Source organism: Trichophyton verrucosum, assembly GCF_000151505.1.
Source record: "Trichophyton verrucosum HKI 0517 chromosome Unknown contig00366_1.f1.exp, whole genome shotgun sequence".
NCBI lineage: Eukaryota > Fungi > Ascomycota > Eurotiomycetes > Onygenales > Arthrodermataceae > Trichophyton > Trichophyton verrucosum.
The window spans coordinates 1-26597 of record NW_003315396.1 but is presented as its reverse complement, the minus strand read 5'-3'; the positions used below and the strand labels follow the sequence as shown (position 1 = coordinate 26597).

The following is a 26597-nucleotide window of genomic DNA, read 5'->3' as shown; positions in this document are numbered from 1 at the left end:
GCTGAATAACACCAACTGCCCCTCTCCCGAAAGAAGAAAGAGCCGGGAGAAGGAAACTGCCTTCCTCTTTTTCTTTTTTCCGTTCGTTCCTTCCGTCTTTGTGGTATGAAAGTGTTATTGCTGCTCCTTCTCTGTCCGCTCCGACCATTGCGAACTTCACCGTCCCGCTTCCACAGTCAATTGCGCAGCTTCTCACCGTCATCCATACCACAGTTTAGAAAGATGTCGAACGCATCGTGGCTCCAGATCCCACGGGATTCTCCATTTTCCCTGGCCAACATTCCCTTTGGCATTATCTCAACAGCGGCGCTGGCTGACCCCCGACCGGCTGTTGCCATTGGTGACTATGCACTGGACCTCTTCGCCTTCTCCTCTGCTGGTGGTTTCTCCAAGCTTTCCTCTTTCTCTTCACACATCGACGTCTTCACTAAGCCCACTTTAAATGACTTCGCCGCTCTGGGAAGACCGGTTCACCGTGAGGTCAGGGGCTACCTACAGGACATTTTCCGCGATTCTACCCCTTACCCAGAGATCCTCAAAACCAACGAGGACCTCAAGGGAAAAGCTCTCGTCCCGCTGAAGGATGTCACCAACCATCTACCCATGAAAATTGGTGATTACACTGATTTCTATGCTGGCCTGAACCATGCCTTTAACGTTGGAGTTCTGTTCCGTGGGCCTGACAATGCCCTGCAGCCAAACTACAAACACCTCCCCGTTGGATATCACGGCCGTGCCTCCTCCGTCATCGTCTCTGGCCAGCCCGTCCGCAGACCAAACGGTCAGATCCTAGCTAACCCAGCCGCCACCCCCAAGGTTCCAATCTTCTCCCCTTGCAAGAAACTTGATATCGAGCTTGAATTGGCTGTCTTTGTTGGCAAGGGGAACAAGCTAGGCGAGCCCATCCCCATTGACCAGGCTGAAGATCACCTGTTTGGTGTCGTCTTGATGAATGACTGGTCTGCTCGTGACATCCAGGCCTGGGAGTATGTTCCTCTTGGACCGTTCAACGCAAAGAACTTTGCTACCTCCATCACCCCCTGGGTTGTCCTCATGGATGCCCTCGAGCCTTTCCGTTCCACTGGTCTCGCTGCCGAAGAAGGTCTCGATAATTTGCTGCCTTATCTGCGTGAGAAGAGAGCGGAGAACGTGTACGACATGCAACTCCAATTTGATCTCAAACCAGCAAACAGCAGCTGCACCTCGACCGTGGCCAAGACCAATGCAAAGAACTTACTCTACTCCTTTGCCCAAATGCTTACCCACCACTCTGTCACCGGTTGCAACATGAACACTGGTGATTTGCTTGGCAGTGGAACCATCTCTGGGAAGGAGACTGGCACACTTGGAAGTTTGCTCGAAAATACTCAGGGTGGAAAGCAGCCTATGAAGTTGTCCGATGGCAGTGAGCGTGTCTTCCTTGAAGACGGCGATGAGGTTACTCTCAAGGGCATGTGTGGTGAAGAGGGAAGCTATGTCGGGTTTGGAAACTGCACTGCTACCATTCTCCCTGCCCACGTTATCAACTAAAGCGTTTGCTTCCTGTGTTTGTATAACGAAACTATAACTGCAATTTTCCTTCAAGTATAGATATGAAGTTGATATGAAAAATGAAACTGCACAGTGTTCGATAGCGAGCAATACTTTACTTCATCCTCAATTCCTCGGGCGTATCGGGTTGGTTTTGCCAGAATGCCTCCTTGACGGCTGCTTCCTCCAACATCAAGTCATAGATCCTCTTGGTAGTTGGGTAGTCGGCAAGCTTCAAGCCCACCCGCTCTGCAGACCACACAGCAGGCACCAAACACACATCAGCTAGCGTAATCTCGTCTCCCACACAGAATTTCCCGGCAGAATGAACAACGGTTTTCTCAAATGCCGTGAATCCGGCAACGGAAAACTCCAGTGCCCACTTGGTCGCATCGGCATCCAACTGCTTCACTTTCTTCTGAGCGCGAAGATTGGTCACGGGCTGAATATCTGTTGCAATCAACAGCGCCAATTCACGCGCTTGAGCCCGAGCCTCGGGGTTAGATACCGGTGGGAGGAGGGCACGCGTGTTCGGTAGTGACTCTTCTAGATACTCTAATGCCGCAAGAGACTGGGTGACTTTAAATGTTGTGCTCTTGCCATTCTCCTGGTGTGTGGATAAAAGAACCGGCACAGTAGCGTTAGGATTGATCTCTTTGTGTTCATCGGAGAGCTGCTCTCCTTTCAACAGGTTAACGAAGATCGGTTCATAGGGCGTCGATTTCAGGTTGAGGGCGATCCGGAGGCGGCCAGCACATGAAGACCGGAAGTATGTATAGAGCTGAAACTTGACGTTGGACGAGGACATTGTCGTTGTTTGCTCGTTCGTAGCTAAGTTGTTATCTGCCTTTATTCCGCTGCTTCTTTGATAGTGTACACAATCAGCATCTTTTAATTGAAATCATCTATCTAGGCTCCGAGCAGACGTCAGATGCAGGAAAGAGCCGAGCGACTCCCTAATCACCCGCCAAAAGCCGAGTATTGCCGGATGAACCCCTCTATATTAATCAGCAGCCCGCTCACGTGATCAATTGCCCCCTCGGCCTCGGCCTCGATCCAAACAAAAAAAAACAGTCGACAAAATAAACAAATAGATAGAGAAAAATCGAAGGGGAAAAAAATAGTGGACGAGAAGTCGAGAAGGTAACAGCTCTGAAGATGAACCCGGTGCGAATTGAACGCACAACCTTCAGATCTGGAATCTGCTGCGCTACCATTGCGCCACGGGTCCGTCAGTGGGTCTCTTTTCAGCCAAACATTATCATGGATCTTGCTGGATATGCCTCCCCCCCGGAGCTTCGTTTCGCAGATGCACCCACCCGACCCGACAATTCTATATCATGTGTCTCATTAAGTCTATTTATTAATTCAAGGTTCCTGAATTCTTGTCGACGCCATAGTTCTACTCGGAAAACCTCCATACTGAAAAGGGGTATAAAAATTATTACAGACGTATCCAAACGAATTGCACCGAAACATAACCCCAATTGCTTGGCCCCGAGTTCTGCTCATATCGGTCATAAAAATGAAAATGCCGGATAATTAAAACACCACCCATATTCGTAGACAAGAAGCATCAAATGAATCAAGAAATGGCGGGGAACCATATTGGGTTATTTCCTTTTGAGTTCTTCTAGTCTCTTTACCGCCGGTTTAGGTGTTGGCTTTGCGTTCTGCTTCTTGATCTTCCGCTTGCCATCTCCCAGAGCTATGAATTTTTCAAAGCCATCTGGCAGTTTCTGTAAATTTGGATATGTAGTTGTTGTACCAATTGGCTGGGCCAATGACCAGCGGACTAGCAGCTGATATTTATACTGGTCAAATGTCTCCAGATTAATGAACGGAGTACAGTTGAAGTGCAATGTTCCATTTTCAAGGTATACTTCATTTGCACGGAATTGTCGGTTAAAGCAGGAAATCATGAGCACCTAAAACCAGTTAGAAAAGATAAAGTTGGAGCAGATTGATAAGCATACTGGAAAAATATGATTAGTGATATGTGGGAGCCATAGCATCCGTTGCATCATTATATCAAGGGCCACCAATATTTCACTTCGAGCAAGCCTTGATTCCACGCTTTTATCAGGGCGAAGGCCATGTGTAGAAAACGAGATGACATGACTATCAGACGGACGGCTCTCGTAAAGATCAAGTTCGGTTTGGGCCACCCAATCTGTCCGTTCGTCGGGAAAGAAGTTGGCAAAGTTACCCCCCATCCGTGTATGAGGAATTCTATTCATACAAGCTATTAGATTAAGAAATCTAGCACACAGTGATATAACAAAATGGAGACTTACATGACGCTGCGCCATGGGGTATAGTCCAAAAAGAGGATCTTTTCCTCAGTTTGAGCATGTTCTGGTATTTCAGACTTGATTAGGTCCCAGCACTTATGGTAAATGGCTTCAGCATCTCGCATCCGCCAGTTCTCACAATCCCAGTCGATCTCCCTCTCATGCCTCTCGTCGTAGTTCCAGGATTTGAATTCCGACATCGTAATAGGTCTAAAGAAACGGCCACCTTCATCTAGGTCCATGTTTGACAAGCGTATACGGAATTGTTCCATTTTTTCTTGTGAAATGTAGATGCTCTCTTCATCGTGCGCCCCTCGTAAGTACTTGAAAAGCGGTTTGAGCTTTTCATGATCATCAACTTTGCGTTTAACGATCGCGCGTAACGTTGCAAAGTCCGGTTCAGTTGCATCAGCCATGGCAAGTAATGAAGATGTTGCAGATGTCAGTATAGAGAAATTCAAGTCGAAGGTAGGTCTACAGTGACAGAGTTGGGGCTATAGGAGTGGATAAGATGGTGGTGCCTGGAGAAATCAAAATAAATAACTTCAAGACGCGCTCTATCTTCGCATGGCGGCTTGGCAACGTAACGTGACTTCCAACGCACCCAATAATATTTGGGATCCGATAACAAATTCGTCAAAGAAATCCTAAATTAAACTTCTCGGCAGGAATCAGTTGCTAAAATTAGTGTGTTAAGCGCCGGCTATAAAAAGAAGTTTTCCTAGACTCCAATCATGCTTATATTCGTACAGGAAACATGGATTGTTGAAACCACGCACTGCAGTAATAAGACCATTAACTATGCGGTGGAAGCCAACCACGCACATCAAGCCCAGGTATGAGAAACACCTTAGCGCTGAAGTTGAGCCAGGGGTTCAAGCGTTTCTCGAGCCAAGAGAATAATACTTTGATCTCCAGCATTCAGAAGCAAAGAAGGGCGAGGGGAACACCATAGAGAATATGCATATCTACTCCACACAGGCGCGTATACTCTGTTCCCAGGATAGCCAGAGCTTACACTTGGAGCGGCTACTTAAGCAGGATGGAATTCCCCCTAAAACATGGCAACCCTTCCTAATATCTACTCTAATCTTAAATTCCACAAAACTCATTTCTACTACTTCTATATTGCCCACAAAACGTTCCTTTCATGATCCAAAAATATGCCTGGCTCAACGGATATTATTTCCTTTCCGGTCAACAAAGGGGATTGGACCTCCGCAGCAACAAAATGCAAACTGAAGAACGAGAGTATCCACAGTAAAACTTGCAATTCAGCATCAAAGATCTCCGAAGAGCAGTATCTCTTGCTTCGCAGTTTCTGGGTGACTCGTTCGCCAGGTACAATAGAAAGCTGGGGGATAAAAACCATATCTAAGGCGACGGAGTGGCTCCGGGAATACGATGATTGGCAGAAATATCTCAAAAACCTGGGCTCCCAAGCTACAATGCCTGTCCCACGGCTCGGTTCATTCTCTTACGTTTGTCTATCCCGTCTCCAGGTAACCAGGCTTCCAGAGGAATATGAAGAAGAGGAAGAGGATAAAAACGTCAACTTTAGCCCAATTGCATCGCGGCTTCGATCTTCCGACTACAAGGTATTTCTTGAAAGTCCGACAAAAGCGGCTGCGGAGAGGAAAGGGTTGGACCAGTCTATGGGTACCAATAAATTTGCACAAATGCTACAGCAATTAAGCATCAAAGAAGGCGCCGGTGACAACAGCTCGGATGAGGATATAAAGGGTAAAGGGAAGGTGAAAGACGATCAGGACGAATCAGCTTCTATTACCGGCAGTGATAGCTCTCATGCACATTCTTGGGTACAGATGAGCCCTAACTCCTTCCGCAAGGCATTCCCCAAAGTGGAAGATGAGCAAATCGTGAACGGCTTTTTGATTGCTTTCCTGGCCACACTTTGTATGCATCACCCAGAGGTGGAACTCGAGTGGTCCCCTGTCAGAAAGGGGTTCAAATTTGGCAAATCTCCGGATACAGCCGGGGAAACGAAGTCATTCCTCTTCGAAGCAAGGACTGATGGCCATCTATCGAAGCCAGTGCTGAGAAAGACAGACATACGATCTACGGTGATCGTCGAGGTCAAACCAACACTTCGGGCTTATAACAATCGTGTCATTTACCAAGCCACTGCCCAAATGGCAGCTTGGATATATGAGGAACCAGATGAGCCGGGAAGCCAAGAGCCATATCGGTGAGTTCAGAGTTGAAGTGCACTTCCCTTTCATTCCAAAGTTCTAATATATGATTTGTTAGACGCGCAATGATTCTGCAAGAACGCCAGGAAATCAGGTTAGTCATAGCTAAGTATGACAGTAATTATGTCAATTACCTCAAAAATACTGCAAATGCAGTGGCCACCATATCCCTATTGGAGATGCACGAGGTACGAGTGTGGGATATTGAGAAGGAGAATGAAATGAAAGAATTTGGAAACATCCTTCTCGCACTCGTCCTACAGGGTGGCAAGCTCCTACATTAGGCTTTTAAGCTGCTTATTTGCTATGCACAACTGGTTATCCCAAACGGTTAGCTATCTCTCGGTTTGTATCATTGAAAATTGCGCTGACAGCCTGTGCAGACCTTGATCGACAACTTGGTATTCCCCGTGAATTTGCAGCAGTCGATGTACTCAGAAGCCCCTACAGGACTTCTGGTGGCGGTTGCCCGTTCCTGTCAAAAATTCAATCCTTGGAAGCCGTTTGTTTCTTCAGGGAGTTCAAATTCATATTCACAAACTCTATATATTTCCCTCGTTGCTTTGTCTTTTCCTATTACCGTCTATATAGCCTTAAGAAAATCCCTTGGCCTTTAAATAGGCCTGAAATGTATCGCGCGTATTTCATTCTTACTAGCGAGATTACATCTCCCTTGCCTCCTCCCAAAATCTCAAATATGCGTAGGAAACTAACTCGTGCAATAAGAGAGAAGAGCTAGAGAATAGGGCTTCGGCTGAAGGAAATGTGACGCCGCAAAATTCGATGTGAATATTTCATTGCATTAAGGCATCAGTTTCAGTATCCCTAGTGTTTGTCGCCTCATCTAAGACCAGGATATCAGGGAGCGTAATCATGGCTCGTGCAAAAGCAGTGCAACTGCTTCTCGCCTTAGCTTAGGTTTTAGCCTTCGTGTGAAATAAGGGAATGAAGATTCTGGGGCAGAGTAGATCAGTTACAGAGCTTGTTTGAAGCACGGAATCAGGATATTGGTCAAAAAGATATGAATTAGAACCAGTAGGCCCTGAGGATAGTATGGGGTAGTTAAGGGGGTATTATAGCTAAGCGACTGCGCAGGTCATGCGGTTTAATGTGTGAACTATCCACACCATCAATCTCGATTGCACGCTTCTTTGCTGCGAGGGACCTGGAAAATGCAAGAGTGAGTGATGATTTGCCGCTTCCAATTCGTCCTACTATTCTAATAAGCTCGAAGGGGCATATATGAAAATTGACGCCTTCCAAATTCGCCGATAGGTCAGGCGTATATCCTACTTCGGCGTTTGTGGCTTAGAGCCTCTGCATTTCAATCTTCTGGGAGAATTGCTGCTTAGGAAACTCTCGAGAGCGAAGCAAGTTTATTGAGGATCTCCAGCTGCCCGTCCTGATAGGCAAACATGCCTTCGTTGAAAGAAAGCACCTCCAATGGTGAGAGCCAGAGCGAAGCCAAGCTGGTCCTACCGAGCAATTTGGAAAACAAGAAAAACAAGCTGCCCAGCGGGCGGGCGGGCGGTAGCTTTGTGTCTGGTACAGAGCGTACACGCCTCTGGCCAGTGCAGAAGAGAGGATTATAGCAGAAGCCTGGGAAGATATCCATGGATCGATAGCGTGCTTTCTCGTTTTCAAGGGAGAACCCATCAGCACTAAGGTCTAGCTATCCTTCGTTGGCGACGGTTAGGAGTGAGGTCTACATGAGGCCCCAGAGGCTGGAATGGCAGAAGTCATAGTTGTCCATTCCACGGCGATGATGATAACCGGGTAGAGAGAAAAGCCCAGTAGCTAGTTAGTTACCGATTGAAGTGGCAAAATTTTCAGGCAACGGCGGCAAGAATAGCAGCGAAAACTAGACGCGGCTAAGGCTGTTGTTGTCGCCATGACTTAAGCCTTCGAAAAGGAAAAGGAATCGAGCCTGAGGCAGCTGGAAGCGGGTTGTGATATTGAACTGCGCATGCTGTGTTAGTCCTCCATTGGGACGGTGGACGCTGTACTCGGTGTCATCATCCCCCTGAGAACGCCCCGCCTAGTATAACTAGTTGGCTAGTTATGTGTAGTTAATCAGCTAGTTAACTGCCTTGCACTTTTCAGTCGAGCAGAGCCATCCACGGCTCTGGGAGCAGGGCATCGACGCTGTGCACTCAATCCTGTCAGTTGCCAGTTGCCAGTTGCCAGTTTGCCCCTATCTTGCGTCGTCTCTTGGTTGCTCGTTAGTTAACTAACTAGCCATTAGTAATAACTACCTGATTTCAAAGCAATCACATCATCGTCTCGGGCTCATCGGTTTCTCTTCCTTTCTGCGACGGCAGTCTGAAGCCCCGTCGCTCCCTATAAAAAGCCATACGCCAGTCGCAGACTCTTGTGCTGATTTTATTTCTATGTTATCATTCTAAATCCCCTCTTAGTTATCTGCCTGTCAATTTTGCCTTTTTTTTTCTTCCGTGACTTAACTAGTTAAAAAGGCCGTTGCATTCAAGAGAACCGGCTAATTAGTTACTCGTGTTATAAAGCCATTGTACTACGAACGAATCTACTTGGACATACGAAGCGGAACAGCTTAACAATGGGCGATTCTGATATCGATATCAAAAACATTTCAAACACGCCGGCTCCTGGCATCAGCTATTTCACCCCGTATCAGAGTCCCCCGGCAGGCCAGGCGGCGAACCCTCAGAGTAATGGCTCGGCCCCGCCAAAGCTCTTCCAACCTCTAAAGATAAGAGGACTGACTCTTCATAATCGCATCGGAGTGAGTAAAGCAATGTATATACACAAGATCGTGGATTGCTGATATGCGGCATAGCTTGCGCCTCTCTGTCAATATTCATCGCCAGATGGCCATCTTACCGACTGGCACATGGCTCACCTTGGCAGTATTGCGATCCACGGGGCTGGCTTTGTGATGGTAGAGGCCACATCCGTCCTCCCAGAAGGGCGGATCACCCCTGAAGACTCTGGGCTATGGAAGGACTCTCAGATCGAGCCTCTAAGGCGGGTCGTCGAGTTTGTTCATAGCCAAAGCCAGGTTATTGGCATCCAACTTGGCCATGCTGGCCGCAAAGCCAGCACGTTTGCTCCATGGCTGTCGTCTGGCGACCTCGCCCGCGAGAATGTGGGTGGCTGGCCAGATAATATTAAAGGCCCAAGTGATATCCCTTGGGGTCCGCGACTAGGGAAGCCGAAGGCCATGACAAAAGCAGATATTGAAGAATTTAAGGAGGCCTTTGGTGCATCCGTGCGTCGTGCTGTGACTGCCGGTGTCGACTTTATTGAAATCCACAATGCCCACGGATATCTACTGTCGTCATTCTTGTCCCCAACCTCAAATAACCGAACTGATGAGTACGGTGGTTCGTTTGAGAACCGAATGCGCCTCACCAACGAGATCGTCGACATCTGTCGCAAAAATATGCCTGAAGACATGCCTCTGTTTCTCCGTGTCTCATCTACCGAGTGGCTCGAAGAGTCCCGGCCCGACTTACCCAGCTGGACGGTGGAGGACACAGTTCGCTTTGCCGAGGTACTGGCTGAAGGCGGCAAGGTTGACTTCATCGACATCAGCTCTGGCGGCAATCACCCAGACCAAAAAGTGAGGGGCGCACTACCTGGCGTGCCTTATCATGCTCCGATGGCAAAGGCCGTCAAGAAGGCTGTTGGTGATCGGATGCTCGTTGGCGTTGTCGGAAACATCACCACTGGCACAACCGCTAACCGACTATTAGAGGAGGACGGCCTGGATTACGCTCTCGTTGGTCGCTGGTTCCAAAAGCATCCTTCACTTGTATGGTCTTTTGCCGAAGAGCTGGGGGTTGACCATAAAGTTGCCAACCAAATGTCATGGCCCTTTGGAGGAAGAGGATCTACTACATATTTGAAAGCTGCACAGAAGAACTAGATTGCAAGTTTGTTTTCGGAACTGAGGCTACATTAGATTGAGTATATACTTAGATGGCTAGACTAAGAAATTAGCTGATAAATAGAGCGATGTATTAATGAACTGATATAAGTATTAACTCCCATCCAAATCATCATAAAGAATTCTATTCACCCTTCAATAATATAGTAAAGCTCCGTCTTCGCTTCCTGCAAGAAGAAGAAAAGAAAGCAAAGAAAAGAAAAGAAAAAGCCATCGATTTTCACATGGAAATTAAGCTTTCGGGGAAGCAACCCGACTGTATTGTAATCCGAAAACGCCGGTAATATTTCTTTTTCTTTTGGAAGCTAAAAATGATGGGTCGTAATTTACAATATCAATACAACAAACGATACGCACACGGTTCTTTGATCCCGCTGAGCCAACGATGTCAATTGAAGAAGCTGAAGAAACATTCAGTTTGATAAAGTGTTCATAGCAAAACTCCCTATCCTTGTACCTGGGCATGCAACATGGTATAGGTTATGGTTTTTTCTGATCTATGGGCAATTCAACCCTGGTTCTACGTATACATCCAACCAATTCCAAAATATGTAACAACTTCACCACAGAGTGTCCCAAGTCCTTAGAATGAAATGGTATGCTCTCTGCGAACCAAATACTTGTTTACCTTCAGTCACGGATAGTCGGCAGGGCCTCTTACAATAATGCTGGCTCCTTCACGGAGTCTGTCCGGCAGGGCCAACGCGAACAAAGCGCAGCCGGTAAATCACGCAAAGAAAAAGCAATTAGAAGTCTGAAATGTCCAGCAAGGGCCTTGCCTGGGACATGCCATGTCCATGACCCGCCGTGGGGTAAGGAATGAACTGAAGGGGTCAACGAGACCATTTCTCTACAGTCGGATTTTTTTGCCAGCATCTGAGGGGATGCCGAGTTGCCTGTACTTGAGTATCTCTTGATACTCGCTGCGTGTACCAGCTCGAAACTGGGCTTGTCAGTGGCCCCCTCGTGTACGACTCCATCCAGGCCAGCCTTTGTAGCCAGGTGGCTGACGAATGAATCCCTGGAACTCACAGGCGAGGCAGCCAGGGGATCGATGCCCCTCCATGAAAGGGCACAAAACTGTTGGACCATAGTTTAAATGGCCCGAATCCTCTCGCCCTGTTCATACGTCCATTGTCTCTGTTCCTCTCCACTCAACTGGTGGACTAACTAACTAGTTAGCTGTCTGCCGGGGCCGCTAGGATCTTGCACGCAGACGCCTCGATTTGCTGCTTATCCCGCTGGCTGCGCGGGACGACGAAGTAGGAGAGGAAGAAAAAGAAGAAACGAGGGAGGACGTCGAAAAAGACTCGGCTCACGTGGTCTGCTTACCTTTGCTTTTGGCCTGATTTGTTTCCCGCCGACTTCTAGACATCTCCAACTCCATCGAACGAACAGCGAGCTTCACCGGCGCATCTGCATCGACAACCATCGTTCTTCCCTTTCGACGCCAGCAGGCAGCGAGGAGGACAGACACATAGCGTCGCAATGGCTGCTCGATCTCTCCCCAGAAGCCTCTCGAGGCAGCTGGCCCTTGTCAGACCCTATGGAACGGTGCAGAGCAGCATCCCCAAGCCGGTGGCTTCTGCTTCGTCTCCAGCCGCAGTCGCACCATCTCCCACGAGCTCGCTGCCGGCAGCACTGCAGGATGCGATTGCGGCCAGCGCGCCCCGTACCTCCTGGACCCGTGAGGAGATCACCCAGATATACCAGACTCCCCTTAACCAGCTGACTTTTGCTGCCGTATGTCACCCATTCCAGTAACTAGGAAGAGCCAAGGTGACGCGCAGAATTGTATGGTTAACCTTCCTCTTGTGTTTTAATATAGGCCGCTGTTCACCGTAACTTTCATGATCCGGCGGCTATTCAGATGTGCACGTTGATGAACATTAAGACCGGTGGATGTAGTGAGGACTGCTCATACTGCTCTCAATCGTCAAGATACGATACCGGCCTCAAGGCAACAAAACTAAGCAGTGTTGACTCTGTCCTGGAGGCTGCTCGCATTGCCAAGGAGAATGGGAGCACCAGATTCTGCATGGGTGCTGCATGGCGTGACATGCGTGGCCGCAAGTCCAACCTGAAGAATATCAAGGCGATGGTCAGCGGTGTGCGCGAGATGGGCATGGAGGTCTGTGTCACACTCGGCATGATTGATGGCGAACAGGCAAAGGAGCTGAAGGAGGCCGGCCTGACTGCTTATAACCACAACGTTGATACATCCAGAGAATTCTACCCTTCCATCATCACTACCCGGTCTTACGATGAGCGTATTCAGACTCTTGGTCATGTCCGCGATGCTGGAATCAATGTCTGCTCTGGCGGTATTCTTGGCCTTGGTGAGGAAGACTCTGACCGTGTGGGGTTGATTCACACTGTTGCAACCCTGCCTGCTCATCCAGAATCTTTCCCTGTCAATGCCCTGGTGCCTATCAAAGGCACTCCTCTAGGTAACAGGAAGATGATCGAATTTGACAAGCTGCTGCGAACAGTTGCTACGGCTAGAATTGTCCTTCCTGCCACCATCGTTCGTCTAGCAGCTGGCCGCATCTCCTTGACAGAGGAGCAGCAAGTTACGTGCTTCATGTCTGGCGCAAATGCCATCTTCACCGGTGAGCGAATGCTTACTACCGACTGTACCGGTTGGGATGAGGATAAGAAGATGTTCGACAAATGGGGATACTATCCCATGAAGAGCTTTGAGCGTGGAGAATACAAGGGAATTGCGGAAAATCAATCTTCTTCAGTTAGCAACGTTGTTGCCGAACCGGCCCAGCCTGCTGCAGCCCCAGCTTCATAGAATCCTTTCCATCTTGCTCACTTGGGGCTGTTCTTATTTTAACATTTCACTTGTGTCCAGCCGCTGATTTGTATATTCATGACCAAAATATATCATCATTTCGTGCCTGTAGGCTATATCTATACATTTATAGAAAACCCCCTTTTTTATACCATCCAGGGAAAGGCTATGTACTTTTATCCTATTCATTCCTTTTTTTTTTTTTTATTCTTTCAACATCTTAGGGTTGCATATCGAACAGCAACCTCCTCCTGAACGCTGCATTCTCTATTCTCTTCGACCAGAGATTTCCGCAACAAAGTCTCTACCTTGGACAGCACTTCTCGCGTCGAGGTGACGCTGGCCATAAGGTAGAGTACATTTCCCAGAACTCGGGAATGGATATTAAATGACCCTTCACCAGCCGTCAGTTTCTTTTGCAGACCACTTGCGGCATTGGATGTGTATCCTGGTAGAAAGATTAGCTATCATTTTCCTTTATATTTAGTATAATAGGATTGGATTTACCTCCGCCATGCTGATCTCGGAGTGTAATACAGAAGACAGATCCAATTGCAAATACGCTCTCAACGCCATCTGCATAAGATAAATCTGTGACAAGAGCCTGTGGCCAACAACTCCATACCTCGGGCTGGGCAAGGCTCCTTGCATTGTTGCCGGCTGGTGTTGTTGTAGTTCGCTTCCAATCTTGCACAAATTCATCCCAATATCCGGCATGCTCCATGTTCTCCATTTCCCGGAGAGACGCCATTGCAACTGAGCAACCAACAGGGTTAGCTGTGTAACTGTGGCCATGTAGCAGTGCATCGGACTTGTGTGGGCTATCGAAGGTCTCGAAGATTTCATTACTGGCTAGAGTCGTGCAGAGGGGCATCAAGCCGCCGGTTAGTAGCTTTGCATGCACTGAAACGTCTGGATCAACGTCCAAAAATGATGCAGCAGTCCGGCGGCCAAGGCGGTACAAGCCAGTGAAAACTTCATCAAAGATAACGGGCAAACCAGACCATGAGTCTGGAGAGGTAGGAGGCTGCTGGTGACACTGGCTGAATATGTGGGGATTTTCTCGTACTACTTGGACAAGTGATTGTTGAAATAAGGGGTCGCTAATATCACGTCAGTATATGCAGAGAAACAGGAGTTTTAAGAGCGGGTGTGAAAAAAACAAAGACATACCAGAACAACATCCCTCCTGCGCCGAGGATGATAGGTTCGATGATGAGTGCACCGAGCTTCTGGCCACTTTGAACAACGTTCTCTAGTGTCTTTTTGATATAATTTCTATATCGTCCGGCAATGCTGGACTCCTTGCGAGCGTTCAAATCAAATACAGAAGAGATGTTTCGAAATGATACATCGTCTCCAAGCTCTTTCTTCAGCCCTTGGGGAACAGAAACTTTCCAAACACCGTCTGTCATCCGAACCATTGGAAAATCAAACCAATAGCCACGGCCCCTGTACCATTCCACCTTTTTATTATATGTGGAAGGCTCTGAACAGTCCATCACTCCGATGGTATCACCGTGGTAACTACCCTTGAGGCCAACTATTCCAATGTCCTCCTTGCTTGCGTCCCACCCGTATCTAGTGCAAGACACTCGTAACCCCATTTTAAGAGCAACTTCCATACCAGTGCTACCGTTGTCCGTGAAGAAGACTTTCTGCAGACGAGGGTTACCCGAGGTTTTCAGCAATTGTTCAGACAGGGAGAGAGCTGGTTCGTGGATGGTTCCTGCAAACATGACATGTCCATATCTACCCGCCGCATAGGCCGAAGTGAGAGCCAATTCCGGGTTACCATGCCCCAGGCCCTGGGTCCACCATGACGCGGATCCGTCAAATGTTGGTCGCAGTACGTGTTCACAAGTGCTGCTCTCCGGACGAGCCAGGGTTTGGAAGCAATCACCATATGCAGAGTCAATGACGCTTATATCCTTTGGTGTCATTCCATTGTGTTGGGTGAACGGGTACCAGATGACCTCCTTGGCCTTTGCTGGCATTGAATCGAGCCGATTTAAGCGTTCAGTATGTTTGCTAGAGAGCTCATCAATCAGGCCAAACACCTCATCGTGCCTGGCAGTTTTCTCGTAGAACGAAGCCATGGCTTCCTCGTCCCTCAGCCTAGCAGTCTCGCTATCTAGTTTCTCCTTACGAGGAGGAGGAGGAGGCAGCGAGAAGACCTTGACGTTCCTCTGGCTGAAGAAATCCTTCAAGTACTCGTGGTTTTGATAGAATTGATCCTGGAAGAGGATAATGCCTTCAACGTCGTACCCGCGGATACACAATGACTCGTAGGCTGATATAGATGCGGAAATGCCTCCAAGCCTGTGGTCTGCAATGAGAATCACCGGCAACCGTAAGGGACGGTACAGGTCTGCCTGCACCAGGCCGCTCGGCCCAGGGCTCAAGACGCCGCCAGCCGACTCTACCAGTGCAAAACTCGGTCCATCCTGGTCCCAGTAGTTGAGAGTAGACTTGATGCTCTCTAGCAGCTCATCGTTATGCGGTATCTAAATCCATGATCAGCCGACATTTCTATACATCTAGAGAGGCCCTTCTCCTCCCTCTATGCTGCTGTCGCCGTCTCCCTTGCCGTGCTTCCTCACCTTGAGATCTCTGGCAGCGAGATGCGGGCTCACGGGACGGTCATACCCGTACAGACACGCGGTCGTGACCCCCTTGGTGAATCGAGATATGTGCCTGTCCAACCGTCAGCGCCTGCAATGTGTGTGTGTGTTCGTCTATGAATGTTGTGGTACATCTCGCTGGCGAGCGTTACACCGTACCTGTCATCAGCCTCTGCGGCCGGCCCAGCGCTGACGGGCTTCAGGAACCGAAGCTTACTGCTCGCCCACGGCCGGTACGCAGGAATCGCATTGAAGAGCACTGCCGACACCACCGTCTTGCCGATGTCAGTGTTTGCGGCGTACACCTGGTATGCGCGGGACGACCGCCAGAGCCCTGCGGCCACCGTCGACGACGACAGCATCGCAGTTCAACTATCGCGACTCTCGAGGCAGCCCGCAAAACAACGGCAGCGGACAGCGACGACGGCCAACGCAGCAAGGAGAAGAAGAGCAACTACTTAGGCCTGTGACTCGGTCAATTGGGCCTTGACATCCATCCTCCGTCTGGCTGGCTGGCTGGCTTGCTTGCTTGGACTGACCCCCTCCCGCACTGTGCGCTGCACTGCAGGTATCACGCTCCCTGTAACTGTTTTAAGTCCTCTCCTCCAGCGGGATCCCTGAGACACAAAAAAGCCCACTAACTAACAGGTCAAGCTAGCAGGAATTTAAAAAAAAAAAAAAGAAAAGAAAGAAAGAAAGAAAGAAGAGGAACCTCCAGAGATCTCAAGCGCACATCCTCCGGCCAGGCATCCCTCCTGGCAGCTTTCCCTTCCTTTCCCTCCACCCAGCGGGACCTTTTTCCCGGCTCCAAACACGCATCCTCGGCTCCAAGTAAGGCGGGCCTGTCTCCGGGGCGGGCTTCTTCTTCTTCTTCTTCTTCTTCTTCTTCTTCTGCGGCCCAACAGATTTGAGTTACTCTGTGCGGCCCTTGACAGCCGATAACTAACTAGTTACGCATGTATTTTTCTGGCTTTAGTCTGTTTTCTTTCTTTTTTTGCTTAACAAAAGCTGGAGCTAACTTGGCCGGTACAGGGGATAGAGCCTTGCGCTGGCTGGCGTTGTCATTATGATATTATTGCGGAGATGACGTCCCTCCCCCGGGCCGGCAGGCAGAAGGGGGAAAAAGCAAAGATTTAGCACAACAGAAAGCGCCTTAGGACGAATGGGAGCCGGCATGGAAAAATACGCATGGATGAAGAAAAAGAGGGACAGCAAGAGAAACGGAAAAAGCAAAGAAGAACGTTGTTCATGAAGGTGCCGGTTTCCCTCGAAGGTTTACAATTCTGGTTTCGAGACGTAATTTTTATATCTCAGGTCCACAGCCAAGTCAAAGGGACAAGAAAAAGAAAGGAGCATCAAACTAAATAAAACACAAGCCAGCAGGGTTGTTTGCGTGCATCAGATGGATACATTATTTAATCAAGCCCATTGCAGGCACCGCGGACAGGTCTCGCCGTTGCGGGAGAGAGAGTGAGTGAGAGAGAGAGGAGGCCAATGCGAAGAAGATAGAGAGATCAAGAGAGCATAAGACGATGCTAAGACCGCCAGGAAGCAATTTGCAGCGATCGCTGAGAGAAGCTCTCGAGAGACGGGAATCAAAGGGAACCCTTCGTTCGCTCAAGGTTGTACCAACCGGCGCTGTTGACTTTTCTTCCAACGACTTTCTCTCTCTCTCGACTAACCCGACCTTTCGAAGCCGGTTCCTAAGCAACCTCGCCAGAGCTTCGAGCTCGCTTCCTCTCGCAAGCACCGGTTCGCGGCTGCTGGACGGCAATTCCCTTTATGCAGAGCAGCTCGAACAGCAGATTGCCAGCTTTCACAATGCGCCGTGTGGCCTAATTTTCAACTCGGGCTTCGATGCCAATTCAGGGGTGTTTGCATGTATCCCCCAGCCAGGAGATGTAGTCATCTACGACGAGCTGATTCATGCCAGCGTGCATGACGGCATGCGACTCTCTCGAGCCAGGAAACTAGCTCCCTTCATTCACAATTCGATCGAGGATTTCGAACGGGTGCTCGAAGCACTCCTTATCGATGACCCTCTGCTGCTGGCCGGCCAACGGAATGTGTTTGTCGCTCTGGAGTCGATATATAGCATGGACGGTGACTTTGCCCCAATACGGGAGGTTCTGGACATGCTAGAGAGGAAGCTCCCGCACGGGAACGGACACGTTATAGTGGATGAAGCTCATGCAACCGGAGTATTTGGCACGCATGGCGCCGGTGTTGTGCAACAGCTAGGCGTGGAAGATCGTGTTCTTATCAGACTGCATACGTTCGGCAAGGCGCTGGCTAGCAATGGAGGTACTCTCTCATACCTTAAATCTTAGGCTTGGGCGAAAATTCCGGCGATCAGACACAGCTGACAACCACGATTTACCACAGCTATCATCCTTTGCTCCCCGCTTGTCAGAGAATATCTAATCAACTATGCCAGACCTCTTATCTTCACCAGCGCCTTAGGCATGCCCTCCCTCGCCGCAGTCCGCACAGCATATGAATTGATGGAAGAAGGGCAAACACGAAAGGTAATATATATCTTATCTGACCATAACTACTAGTCGATCGCTTTCATTTGGCCTCAATTCCTAACTCCTTCCCGTCTGTTTTTAGCTGCAACTCCATCTTCAGGATCTCATCCAGCTCTTCCATGAGAAGCTCATGCAGCTTTCCCCATCGGATACCTCCTTATTTGAAGCAAAGCACTCTCCTACGTCGCCTATCTTCTCTCTCCAAACCAAGTACCCCCGCGAACTATCCAAGGCATGCCAGGACGCAGGCCTGATGGTTCGAGCAATCATGCCGCCCACGGTGCAAGTAGGGACCGAGAGAGTACGAGTCTGTTTACATTCTGGAAATGATGTGGAACAGGTACTATTACTTTCCGGAGTGATTGAGAAATGGTTAAAGGAGAAATCCCACCATGCTACTGAGAATAGGCTGGAGGCTGCAAAGCTATAGTAGAGACTGGTTAGTGTAGCTAAGAAATGAATAAACATTACCCTCCTATCTGGTGTGTACACAATGAATTGATAACAGTATCATGAAATTACTCATTTTTTTGGAAGCTTCATTTGACGTGGAGCTAATGCAGCCTGGTCAGCGGATATATGCATGTTATACGAAGGAGCCCACTTGGCTTCTTATCCCGGTAGGATAGAAAGATATATAAGGCATGCTGGGCCTTTCCCTAAGTACAGTATGGTGGCCAAAAACTATTCTCTAATAGCATTTTCCGTGTATTTCGCTAGACGTGAGAGGTGACAAAGTCGAGTACAAAGCAGCATTGGTTACCCCTTCCCACCGTTTTTTATGCCCCAGTCCCTTAAGAAAAGAAATTTGAAGAGATGTGAAGAATCAATCATAGATACCATTGGTAGATTTATTTAACCAAATGGAGCTCCCCCCTCCCCCATTTTTTGGGTGACGTTTAGTTGATTTACTTAAGCATTGGTGGTGGGATCGGTGATCAACTTGGTGATCATTCCAATGGCAATGGTTTGACCCTACTTCAAGGTTAGCTGAACAGCACCATTTGAGACTATGCGAAGAGATATTTTGGAGAAACGAACCTGATCACGTAGGGTAAAGCGTCCAAGCTGATTGTAGTCTTCAAACTTCTCCACACAAACCGCACTTCCACCGCTAGCAATCTCCAACCGAGCAATAATGGTTTGACCCTTACTAGCAAACGCAGGTGGTTTTTTGCTCTTGCGTCCAGTTTCCTTTTGTACTTTGTGTAGAAGTTCGGCAAAAGTAACTTCTTCAATGGCGGAATGAACATGCATCACGCAGTTAAAACCAGCCGTGAGGATGCTCTTCAAGTCGAGAATACGGATCTTTGCTTCAAAGGCCGTTACACAATGTACGGGTCGTTTGGGAGAGCACATGACAAAGCCCGGGAGAATATCCTCCTCCTCCACGCCTCTAAGGCGGGCTCGAATCTGGTCGCCGCATGTGGCGGTTTGGATTTCATCTTCAGTTTCACCGTATAGCGCTGTGACGGTAATTTCGGTTCTGTTAGGCATAAGGATGCAGGTAGACCCTTTCTTAAGAACGCCAGATTCAATTCTGCCTTCAATGACGGTTCCCATATCCTTGTACTTGGCGCTAATCGGCATCATGAAAGGCGCGTTGATCTTTCGTTCAGGCATCTTCATGTTGTGAAGGTATGGAAGTAATCCGGGGCCATCGTACCATGGAGCAATATCCTTGGGAACAGGCTTATCGATACCAATCGTTTTCTGAGCGGAGATGGGCATGAAATGGAGGTCTGACTTCTTGTAACCCAAAGCTTCGACGTACTTGCCAATCTTCGTCGTACATTCATCATATCGAGCCTTACTCCATTCGACGGTCGGGTCGTCCATCTTGTTAACTGCGATGATCAGTTTCTTCACGCCGGAGTTTCTGGCCAACAATGCATGCTCTCTGGTCTGGCCACCTCTCTCGAAACCAGTTTCGTATTCACCCTTTCGAGCAGAAATGACCAAAACTCCAACATCAGCCTGGGAAGCACCTCCAATCATGTTAGGGACGAACGACTTGTGTCCAGGGGCATCCAGGATAGTATAGTGTCGTGTCATAGGTCCGTCAGGTGTGTCTCCACTCGTCTTGAAGAAGGCTCTGCCTACTTCTACGGTCTTGCCTTTCGATCGTTCCTCGTTGGTCAAATCAAGGGCCCACGAAAGGTACCAGGTCTCACGTCCAGCGTCCTTGGCTTCTTTCTTGTACTTTTCCATTGTTCGTTCGTCAACCATCCCTGTGCAGTATAGGATACTTCCACCCAATGTCGACTTCCCAGCATCAACATGGCCGATGAACACAAGGTTAACGTGCTCTCGTTTTTCTCCGTAAATTTCCTTGAGGGTAGCTTCATCAACATCCGCTGCTTGTTCCTTTGCAACAATATCAGCATCACGGTTTGCAGCCTTGCTGTCAGCACGACCGGGAGATGATCGACCGGATGATGGAGTTGGCGAAGAAGCACCTTTCTTCTCCGTCTTTTCGATAGCTTTCGTGGCAGTAACCTTGGCTCCTGCGGCTGCGGCTGCAGGCCCAGTGGATTTCTGCGCTTCCGTAGCAGACGTTGCGCTGGCTGCAGGCGCCTTGGACTTTGGAATATCCCCGCCGATCGTTAACACTTTAGCTTTGGGTGGCTGGGATGCTGGCGATGGCTTGGAGGACTCTGATGGGGTCGGTTTCGGGGTAGCCGCGGCCGCGGCAGCATCGGTGGTAGCATCGGTGGTGGCATCGGTGGTGGCATCAGAGGGAGCAGGATTGGATTTCTCAGCCGTCGACGGTGGCTGCCACTGTTCCTGTTGCGGGGGAGGGGCTTGCTGCTGATACTGGTTGAAGCCTTGGTTGTAACCGGCATGCTGCCCACTTTGGTAACCTCCCTGGTAGCCCCCCGGCTGCTGCATGTAATGCTGGCTGTATTGAGGATACTGTTGTTGAGGATAACCCCCATATCCGCCAGCATGCGGATAGTATTGTTGCTGGTAGCCACCATACTGCTGGAACTGCTGGCCGGGGACGAATGAAGCAGCTCCGGGCTGGAATGTAGCAGCACCAGGCTGGAATGAAGCCACCTGGGGGCGGAAGCTCGGCTGTTGCTGTTGCTGTGCTTGTGGCGCCTGGTTGAGGTTCAGGCTCTGCTGTGCTTCTTTGGACAAATTCTCATCCTGGGCGGCGGGGTCGTCTTCCCACGAGTCGAGGGCAGACATATTGGTGACCGGAGGCGTTATCGGGGATATGGATATGAGGCTCAGAGAGGATGAATGTAGCTATCCGGTGGTCTGTAGGCGTGAAAACACTGCTCGTGTGTTTGAGGCTGGGTGGCCGTAAGTGGGATGTTGAAAAAGCGGAAGATCTTTTGATAAGACGGGCCCGACAGCGGTGGTCCCGTGACCCGACCCGCCTACAAGCCTTCAGTTGTTACGCCGAGAGCAGACGAAAGCCGATAATGAACGTTAGACAGCGCGGAAAGAAAAGATCACGAAATGGCGTAATGAAGTTGAAACAAAGTCTATTAGCTACTAAAACACAGAGCTGAAGTGCAAGTACTTGCTCGGTAGTACAAAATGCTTTGGCAGGAACGGTATGCTAGCTAGGCCGTTTTGCAGTAGTATGTTGGAGCAGAACAATCACGCGCCAGAAGACCAACATGAGACCACGCGATCAGTCGGCGACTCCCTGAGGATGAAAGAGGAGGTCCGTTACTATTCGTCTCTATCTCGTCGAGCCTGTCAGAGAGGTTCAGCCAGGCCACCAACCGCTGAAACAAGTGGCTGTGGGTCAGAACGACTTCCATCCCAAGAGTGCCATATTTTTTTTTCCTCCTTATTTTTCGTGGATGGGTTTGAGGCAGGGGCCTAAATATATATCGGTCAAGAGGTGTGCAAGTGTTGTAGAAGCACCTGATTGTTAAGGCAAGGAAAGGAAATCGAACAGTATGAATGTAATGGGCAACCCAGTCTACCGCATAGGGTATCAAATCACTTCTAAAGTAGAAAGGAAGCCTTTATCCAACGACCACAAATGCCTTGTGGCGGAATTCCCAAATTGATACAGCAGTCTAACTGATAAATGGTCAAAGCACGAAGCCTAGGAGCCTCCATGGCCCGAGCTTGCATTTTAAGCGAAGAGAAGCCAAAAAACAACAACTCTAGCTTGCTGGGGTACTCTTCCCTTTCCCTTTCTCTTGGGGATTTGGGCTTGAAGCGTTATTACCCTCGTCTTCGTAGAGATGGTGCTCCTCAATATAGTCAATCACAGGGCGCGGAATTAGATAGCGAACGCTCATCTCTCGTCGAAGGAATAGTCTGATCTTGGTGCTGCTAACGTCATTTTGAATGAGTTGTTGAATGACATAGATGTTTTCTTTCCATGGCTGCAGGCCAGCAATGGCTTCATCGATATCGGTGCCGCTACGTTCGACAATAAATGTCTATGATAGATTAACCGAGTTAGTCTCAAGAATTAATTAAGATATTAAGAACGGATAATAAAGAAGAAGAAGAGGAAGAAGAAACCTACCCCATATTTCCCAAGAATGTGATCCAAATCTTGCTCGCTCCAAACTCCTGGTGTCGACATAGTATGGATCAGGTCAGCTCCGGCAAGTAGAGCTATCCTCACTGGTCTCTTTGTGCCATCTTCGACGTCTATACCGCCATAGTCATGATTGATGATCTTATCGACATGGTCCAAAACCTTTGCGGTTGGGCTGTATTCTTTCTGCATAGCCTCCCAGGGATCGACCATCAGCCAATCTGAGGTTTTGTCCACGGCCAATCGACACATGTTTATCCTATACGCACGAAGAGCATTTCGCGTATTAATCACTGAAGTTCGGACAACGATTAAACCACGGATGACAGAAAAACCAACCTGTGTGAGGCAGAGGCAAGACCAGCCTTTCTGTATGCGTCTGATACAGGAGACAGATAGCCTCCGATGAGCTCAAACTTGGTGCTGAATTTGACAAAGTCTGCCGCCATCTCGAACATACGTAGGTGTAAATAGGTAATGGGTGAAAATGAACCGCAGGCAACGAGTAGCAAGGGAGTCTTTGACGGATCATCCATGACCTTCTTTAGTCTGTCGTTCGGAAACGAGTAGGACTCTTGTGCTGAACTCGCCATGGCACCGTCTATGCCGTCAACGGCTTGCTGTGGCTCCCCGCTGTTGCCGGCCATTAGGAAGACAAGCAGCAGGCACTTCCACGGCGCCCGCCCAGTTAGCGAACGGATGAGCCGGAGTGATAAAGTAAGAGGAGGCACAGCCAGGCAGCACGTTATTCTCAAAGCTGTTTCAACGTCCTAATGATTGCGAGACGGACGGTTGATGGAACTCCAGAGGGAGATGGGGTTGTCCGGTGGGAAAAAGCGGGGAGTTGCTCCAGGCCTTAGTTAACTAAGCTGGCAGGTGTTGGTTAACTAGCGAATTTGAAAGCAATGCGCAACCGTTCACAGCTTGGTTCCTGTGTAGATTTCGAGAAGGGCCTGCTTTTCCCGTCCACGATGCATAGCCCTGGCAGATGTTGAGATGGTAGAACAAGAAGAAGGCGACGATAGCGAAAGAAAAACTCCTGGATTTCCTTGTTTGTCGTCAAGAGTCAGACCCGACGTTTCTGGTGCGGGTTAAAGCGCCGGCAAGAAATGTCGCGAGCTCTTTTTGCCGCCGAGGCCGGCGTGAGATGGACGTCTGGAATTGCCGCTTTGGGGCTAGTTCCAGTGCTTGTCTAACTAGTGGCTGAGTCAGCGTGTTGACTTTTGGTTTTTTTTTTTCTCTTTACTTTTTTTTATATATAAAAAAGAATAATAAGACGAGACGAAGAAAAGGGAAAGGAAGGTAAAGATAAAGAAGACAAAGTAGGCGGGCCGAAAGTGATGTTTGAAAGTTGCCAGAAGTGAGCCGTTAGGCCGGGCAGAAGCTCCGAGGTGGTCTTGATCGCTCGCCTTACCTCATATTACTAGCTCGTTATACGGCTTGTTCGCCCCTCAGGATAACTAGGGGGTAGATTTGACAGGAACGACATACCCCCAGGTAGTTATCTCATGCATGAAAGTCGCCTTTAATCTTTAACGGGCTAGAACTTGCTATAGATATCTACTTTACTCGGCTGTGACATTTGGAGCGGTGTCAGAGAAGCTACATCTGGGCGGCGCGTGGACTCCAAAAAGATAGAGCTCTGGGAAACCTGATATTTCCTACTATAAATGGTAGATACCTGGGGTATTTGCAGCCATGGATCTTCTTCTTTCCAAAGTAGGTGATTCAGCTATGCTAGAATATATTATTATGCCCCCCGGTGGAAGACAGTGTTCCGGTTAACTGACCCTTTCACCCACAGGTCACCCAGCAGGCTATGAACTATGCTATCAGGTATTATTAGCCTAGATAATTCATATACAAAAAGGAGGGCAAGGGAGAATGCTGATATATAGCAGATCTGGTATCGCCATAACTGCCACATATGCAATACGCCAATCTTCAAAGCTCCTCAAGGTGAGCTACCTGTTTGCTTCAGCATACCCTATCCTCCCAGGTTTGTCTACTACTAACAGGTAGAGGTAGAAAGTCGATGGAGCCGAGCGAGAGGAATTACGATCTCTCAAAATTCGTCTGCAAAGCAAGATACAAGTAAGTACGCTATCGCTTTCCTCTGCGAGAAAACGGTTCCGTTGACTTTACTAGATCATATCTCCTGCTATTGATATGATTGAACTCATGTAGGTTTACACAACCGCCACATATTATGCTTGTCCAGCCCTAATGTGAGTGTAACTACAGTGCAGCAAGAGGAAACACGTCTCTTGAATCTGCCGTCAATCTTACAAAAACGTTAAGATTAGACATTCAGAATCTAGGACAGAGATTAGCCCGGGTCGTTGGTAACGAAGAAGCTCATGGGAAGGGAGCTTCGGCCAAGCGTCGGGCACAACTTGATGCTGAGATAAATTCTGTCATAAGAGAAATAAGGACTCTTCTAGATCGCATCGAGGATGCAGTACCGCTCATAAACCTAGCCATCACCACTTCAGGGGCAAGGCTATCAACTACATTACCTTCTACCGTCTCACCATCACGGTTGCTACAGGCTAGTACGTTTTTAACGGCTGGCGACACTCAGTTCTCTTTAACGCCAAACCGTTCCGTGCAAGTTGGTCCCACCTTCACGCTATCCATATATCTTCTTTTTGCAGGTCACGTTCGACCCACGGATGAAGAGGGAATCCGAGAAACTACATGGAAAGAGGTTATACACAAGGCTAGAGTGAAGCTATGCCGTGTACCTATCGATGTGGTTCTTGCAGATCAATACGGAGATCAACGCAACCTTCGAGGAGAGGCTAGAGCAGACGAATTTGCTTACCAGATACTTATCATTGAAGATCTTGATGATGGAAGAGTTCATTCATTCGAAGATGATGAACCCAAGCCGGGGCCTTTTGAAGGTGTGGCCCAGGCCGGCATCAGGGATGTTATCCCTGTACACCAGATATCCAAGATCTTTTACGCAGACACAGGAAAGATTCTAAACATTGGGACAGAGGGTGAAGCCAATAATCCCGTGCTTCTCCTAAAGAGAGATATAAATGCGATACCTCCACGAGGAATGATTGAACGAGAAGACCTCGCTGGGTACTTCGACCCTGAGGATAACCACGATCATGAACAGGAGCCGTATGACGATGAACAGGCACAGGTCAATGCGCAACTGATGGCATCGCAGGGTATTCATAATCCCTCTGATCCTGTGCAATACCAAAATGACATCCCTGAACATTGGCGGTTCCCCCCAAGCCTTGATCTAGAGTGGATAGCCCTCGAGGTTCACCAAGAGGAGCCGGAATCGGAGGATGATGATAATGAAGAAGATGAACCAGAGGCAGCCTCTGCTACAATCACAGAGGAAGATGAACTTTCCGAGAACTTAGCAAAGCTGAGGATTCCCAATAAACATGAGTCATCCTCAAGTCACGTTGCTGTGCCCCTTTCTCCAGACCATCCAATGTCCTCATCGACAGTCTCCAACCCTCTATTCAATAACATTCGAACCTCACTGTCGTTGCTAGAAACATTACTACGGCTTACCTCCCTCCAACAATTCCAGCAACAGTCTCATCTCTCGATCACAGATGAACTTCTCACATTTTTCCTCGAAGAATCGTCTGCCACAGGTGCAGGTGGAGACGAACAACATCGACAGCGCGTCCGATCTGAAGCTCGAAGAAAAGTTGGATGGGACCCATATGATGAAAGTCCACTGAAGCCTCGCGGAGAAGATTATCAGTATCAGAATGAGCATGGATCCGTGGCAAGTACTCCATCAAGATACCAGCCGCAGTCCGTAGATACAGATGAAGGTTTTGGAGAAATCCCTGCTCAAACAAGGAGCAAATATGTTGGTAGATATCAGGATTCGCCACAGGTTAGGGGACAGAGAGAATCGTCACAGGCATTGTCTCCAACCACTCCCCGTCCCCTGACCCCTGCATCGCCATCCCCTAAAGAGAACTACCCTGAAAATAATGATAGGAAACCGTCAAGCCTCAGACGGCAGGTACCTACAAACAAACAAGCAAAGAATGATGGGTAAAATGGGTAAAGGATATCTGGACCTGGACACAATAAATGTTAGATGGCTATTTATTTAAGTGAATAGATGATTTTTTTTTTTTTTTTTTTTTTTTTTTTTTT

General features: G+C 48.6%; 11 protein-coding genes and 1 non-coding gene across 12 annotated transcripts; 6 read left to right on the top strand and 6 right to left on the bottom strand.

The window, feature by feature from the left end:
- Positions 1-222: 222 nt before the first annotated feature.
- TRV_04750 (fumarylacetoacetate hydrolase family protein) lies at positions 223-1530 on the top strand (the record flags this gene model as incomplete). The annotated part of the gene is made up of 1 exon (XM_003021089.1): positions 223-1530. The coding sequence occupies one exon, from the start codon at positions 223-225 to the stop codon at positions 1528-1530; it is 1308 nt and encodes a 435-aa protein (XP_003021135.1).
- Positions 1531-1645: 115 nt separating this feature from the next.
- TRV_04749 (uncharacterized protein) lies at positions 1646-2338 on the bottom strand (the record flags this gene model as incomplete). The annotated part of the gene is made up of 1 exon (XM_003021088.1): positions 1646-2338. One exon carries the CDS (start codon positions 2336-2338, stop codon positions 1646-1648), a length of 693 nt encoding a protein of 230 aa, XP_003021134.1.
- Positions 2339-2689: 351 nt separating this feature from the next.
- Positions 2690-2761, bottom strand: TRV_04748. Its single transcript has one exon. It is a non-coding gene; the product is annotated as a tRNA-Trp (tRNA).
- A 382-nt stretch (positions 2762-3143) lies between these two features.
- TRV_04747 (uncharacterized protein) lies at positions 3144-4240 on the bottom strand (the record flags this gene model as incomplete). Its single annotated transcript, XM_003021087.1, has 3 exons — positions 3144-3458; positions 3507-3762; positions 3828-4240. 3 exons carry the CDS (start codon positions 4238-4240, stop codon positions 3144-3146), a joined length of 984 nt encoding a protein of 327 aa, XP_003021133.1.
- Positions 4241-4987: 747 nt separating this feature from the next.
- TRV_04746 (uncharacterized protein) lies at positions 4988-6321 on the top strand (the record flags this gene model as incomplete). Its single annotated transcript, XM_003021086.1, has 2 exons — positions 4988-6033; positions 6096-6321. 2 exons carry the CDS (start codon positions 4988-4990, stop codon positions 6319-6321), a joined length of 1272 nt encoding a protein of 423 aa, XP_003021132.1.
- Positions 6322-8612: 2291 nt separating this feature from the next.
- On the top strand, positions 8613-9944 carry TRV_04745 (NADH-dependent flavin oxidoreductase, putative; the record flags this gene model as incomplete). The annotated part of the gene is made up of 2 exons (XM_003021085.1): positions 8613-8798; positions 8853-9944. The coding sequence occupies 2 exons, from the start codon at positions 8613-8615 to the stop codon at positions 9942-9944; spliced, it is 1278 nt and encodes a 425-aa protein (XP_003021131.1).
- A 1509-nt stretch (positions 9945-11453) lies between these two features.
- TRV_04744 (uncharacterized protein) lies at positions 11454-12765 on the top strand (the record flags this gene model as incomplete). The annotated part of the gene is made up of 2 exons (XM_003021084.1): positions 11454-11708; positions 11794-12765. 2 exons carry the CDS (start codon positions 11454-11456, stop codon positions 12763-12765), a joined length of 1227 nt encoding a protein of 408 aa, XP_003021130.1.
- A 212-nt stretch (positions 12766-12977) lies between these two features.
- TRV_04743 (uncharacterized protein) lies at positions 12978-15751 on the bottom strand (the record flags this gene model as incomplete). Its single annotated transcript, XM_003021083.1, has 5 exons — positions 12978-13213; positions 13273-13808; positions 13939-15272; positions 15369-15462; positions 15549-15751. 5 exons carry the CDS (start codon positions 15749-15751, stop codon positions 12978-12980), a joined length of 2403 nt encoding a protein of 800 aa, XP_003021129.1.
- A 1170-nt stretch (positions 15752-16921) lies between these two features.
- Positions 16922-18350, top strand: TRV_04742 (uncharacterized protein; the record flags this gene model as incomplete). The annotated part of the gene is made up of 3 exons (XM_003021082.1): positions 16922-17693; positions 17775-17917; positions 18003-18350. 3 exons carry the CDS (start codon positions 16922-16924, stop codon positions 18348-18350), a joined length of 1263 nt encoding a protein of 420 aa, XP_003021128.1.
- A 482-nt stretch (positions 18351-18832) lies between these two features.
- Positions 18833-21115, bottom strand: TRV_04741 (uncharacterized protein; the record flags this gene model as incomplete). The annotated part of the gene is made up of 2 exons (XM_003021081.1): positions 18833-18895; positions 18962-21115. The coding sequence occupies 2 exons, from the start codon at positions 21113-21115 to the stop codon at positions 18833-18835; spliced, it is 2217 nt and encodes a 738-aa protein (XP_003021127.1).
- Positions 21116-22056: 941 nt separating this feature from the next.
- On the bottom strand, positions 22057-23089 carry TRV_04740 (uncharacterized protein; the record flags this gene model as incomplete). The annotated part of the gene is made up of 3 exons (XM_003021080.1): positions 22057-22338; positions 22428-22701; positions 22782-23089. 3 exons carry the CDS (start codon positions 23087-23089, stop codon positions 22057-22059), a joined length of 864 nt encoding a protein of 287 aa, XP_003021126.1.
- Positions 23090-24326: 1237 nt separating this feature from the next.
- TRV_04739 (uncharacterized protein) lies at positions 24327-26496 on the top strand (the record flags this gene model as incomplete). Its single annotated transcript, XM_003021079.1, has 4 exons — positions 24327-24441; positions 24475-24536; positions 24591-24625; positions 24687-26496. The coding sequence occupies 4 exons, from the start codon at positions 24327-24329 to the stop codon at positions 26494-26496; spliced, it is 2022 nt and encodes a 673-aa protein (XP_003021125.1).
- Positions 26497-26597: the final 101 nt, after the last annotated feature.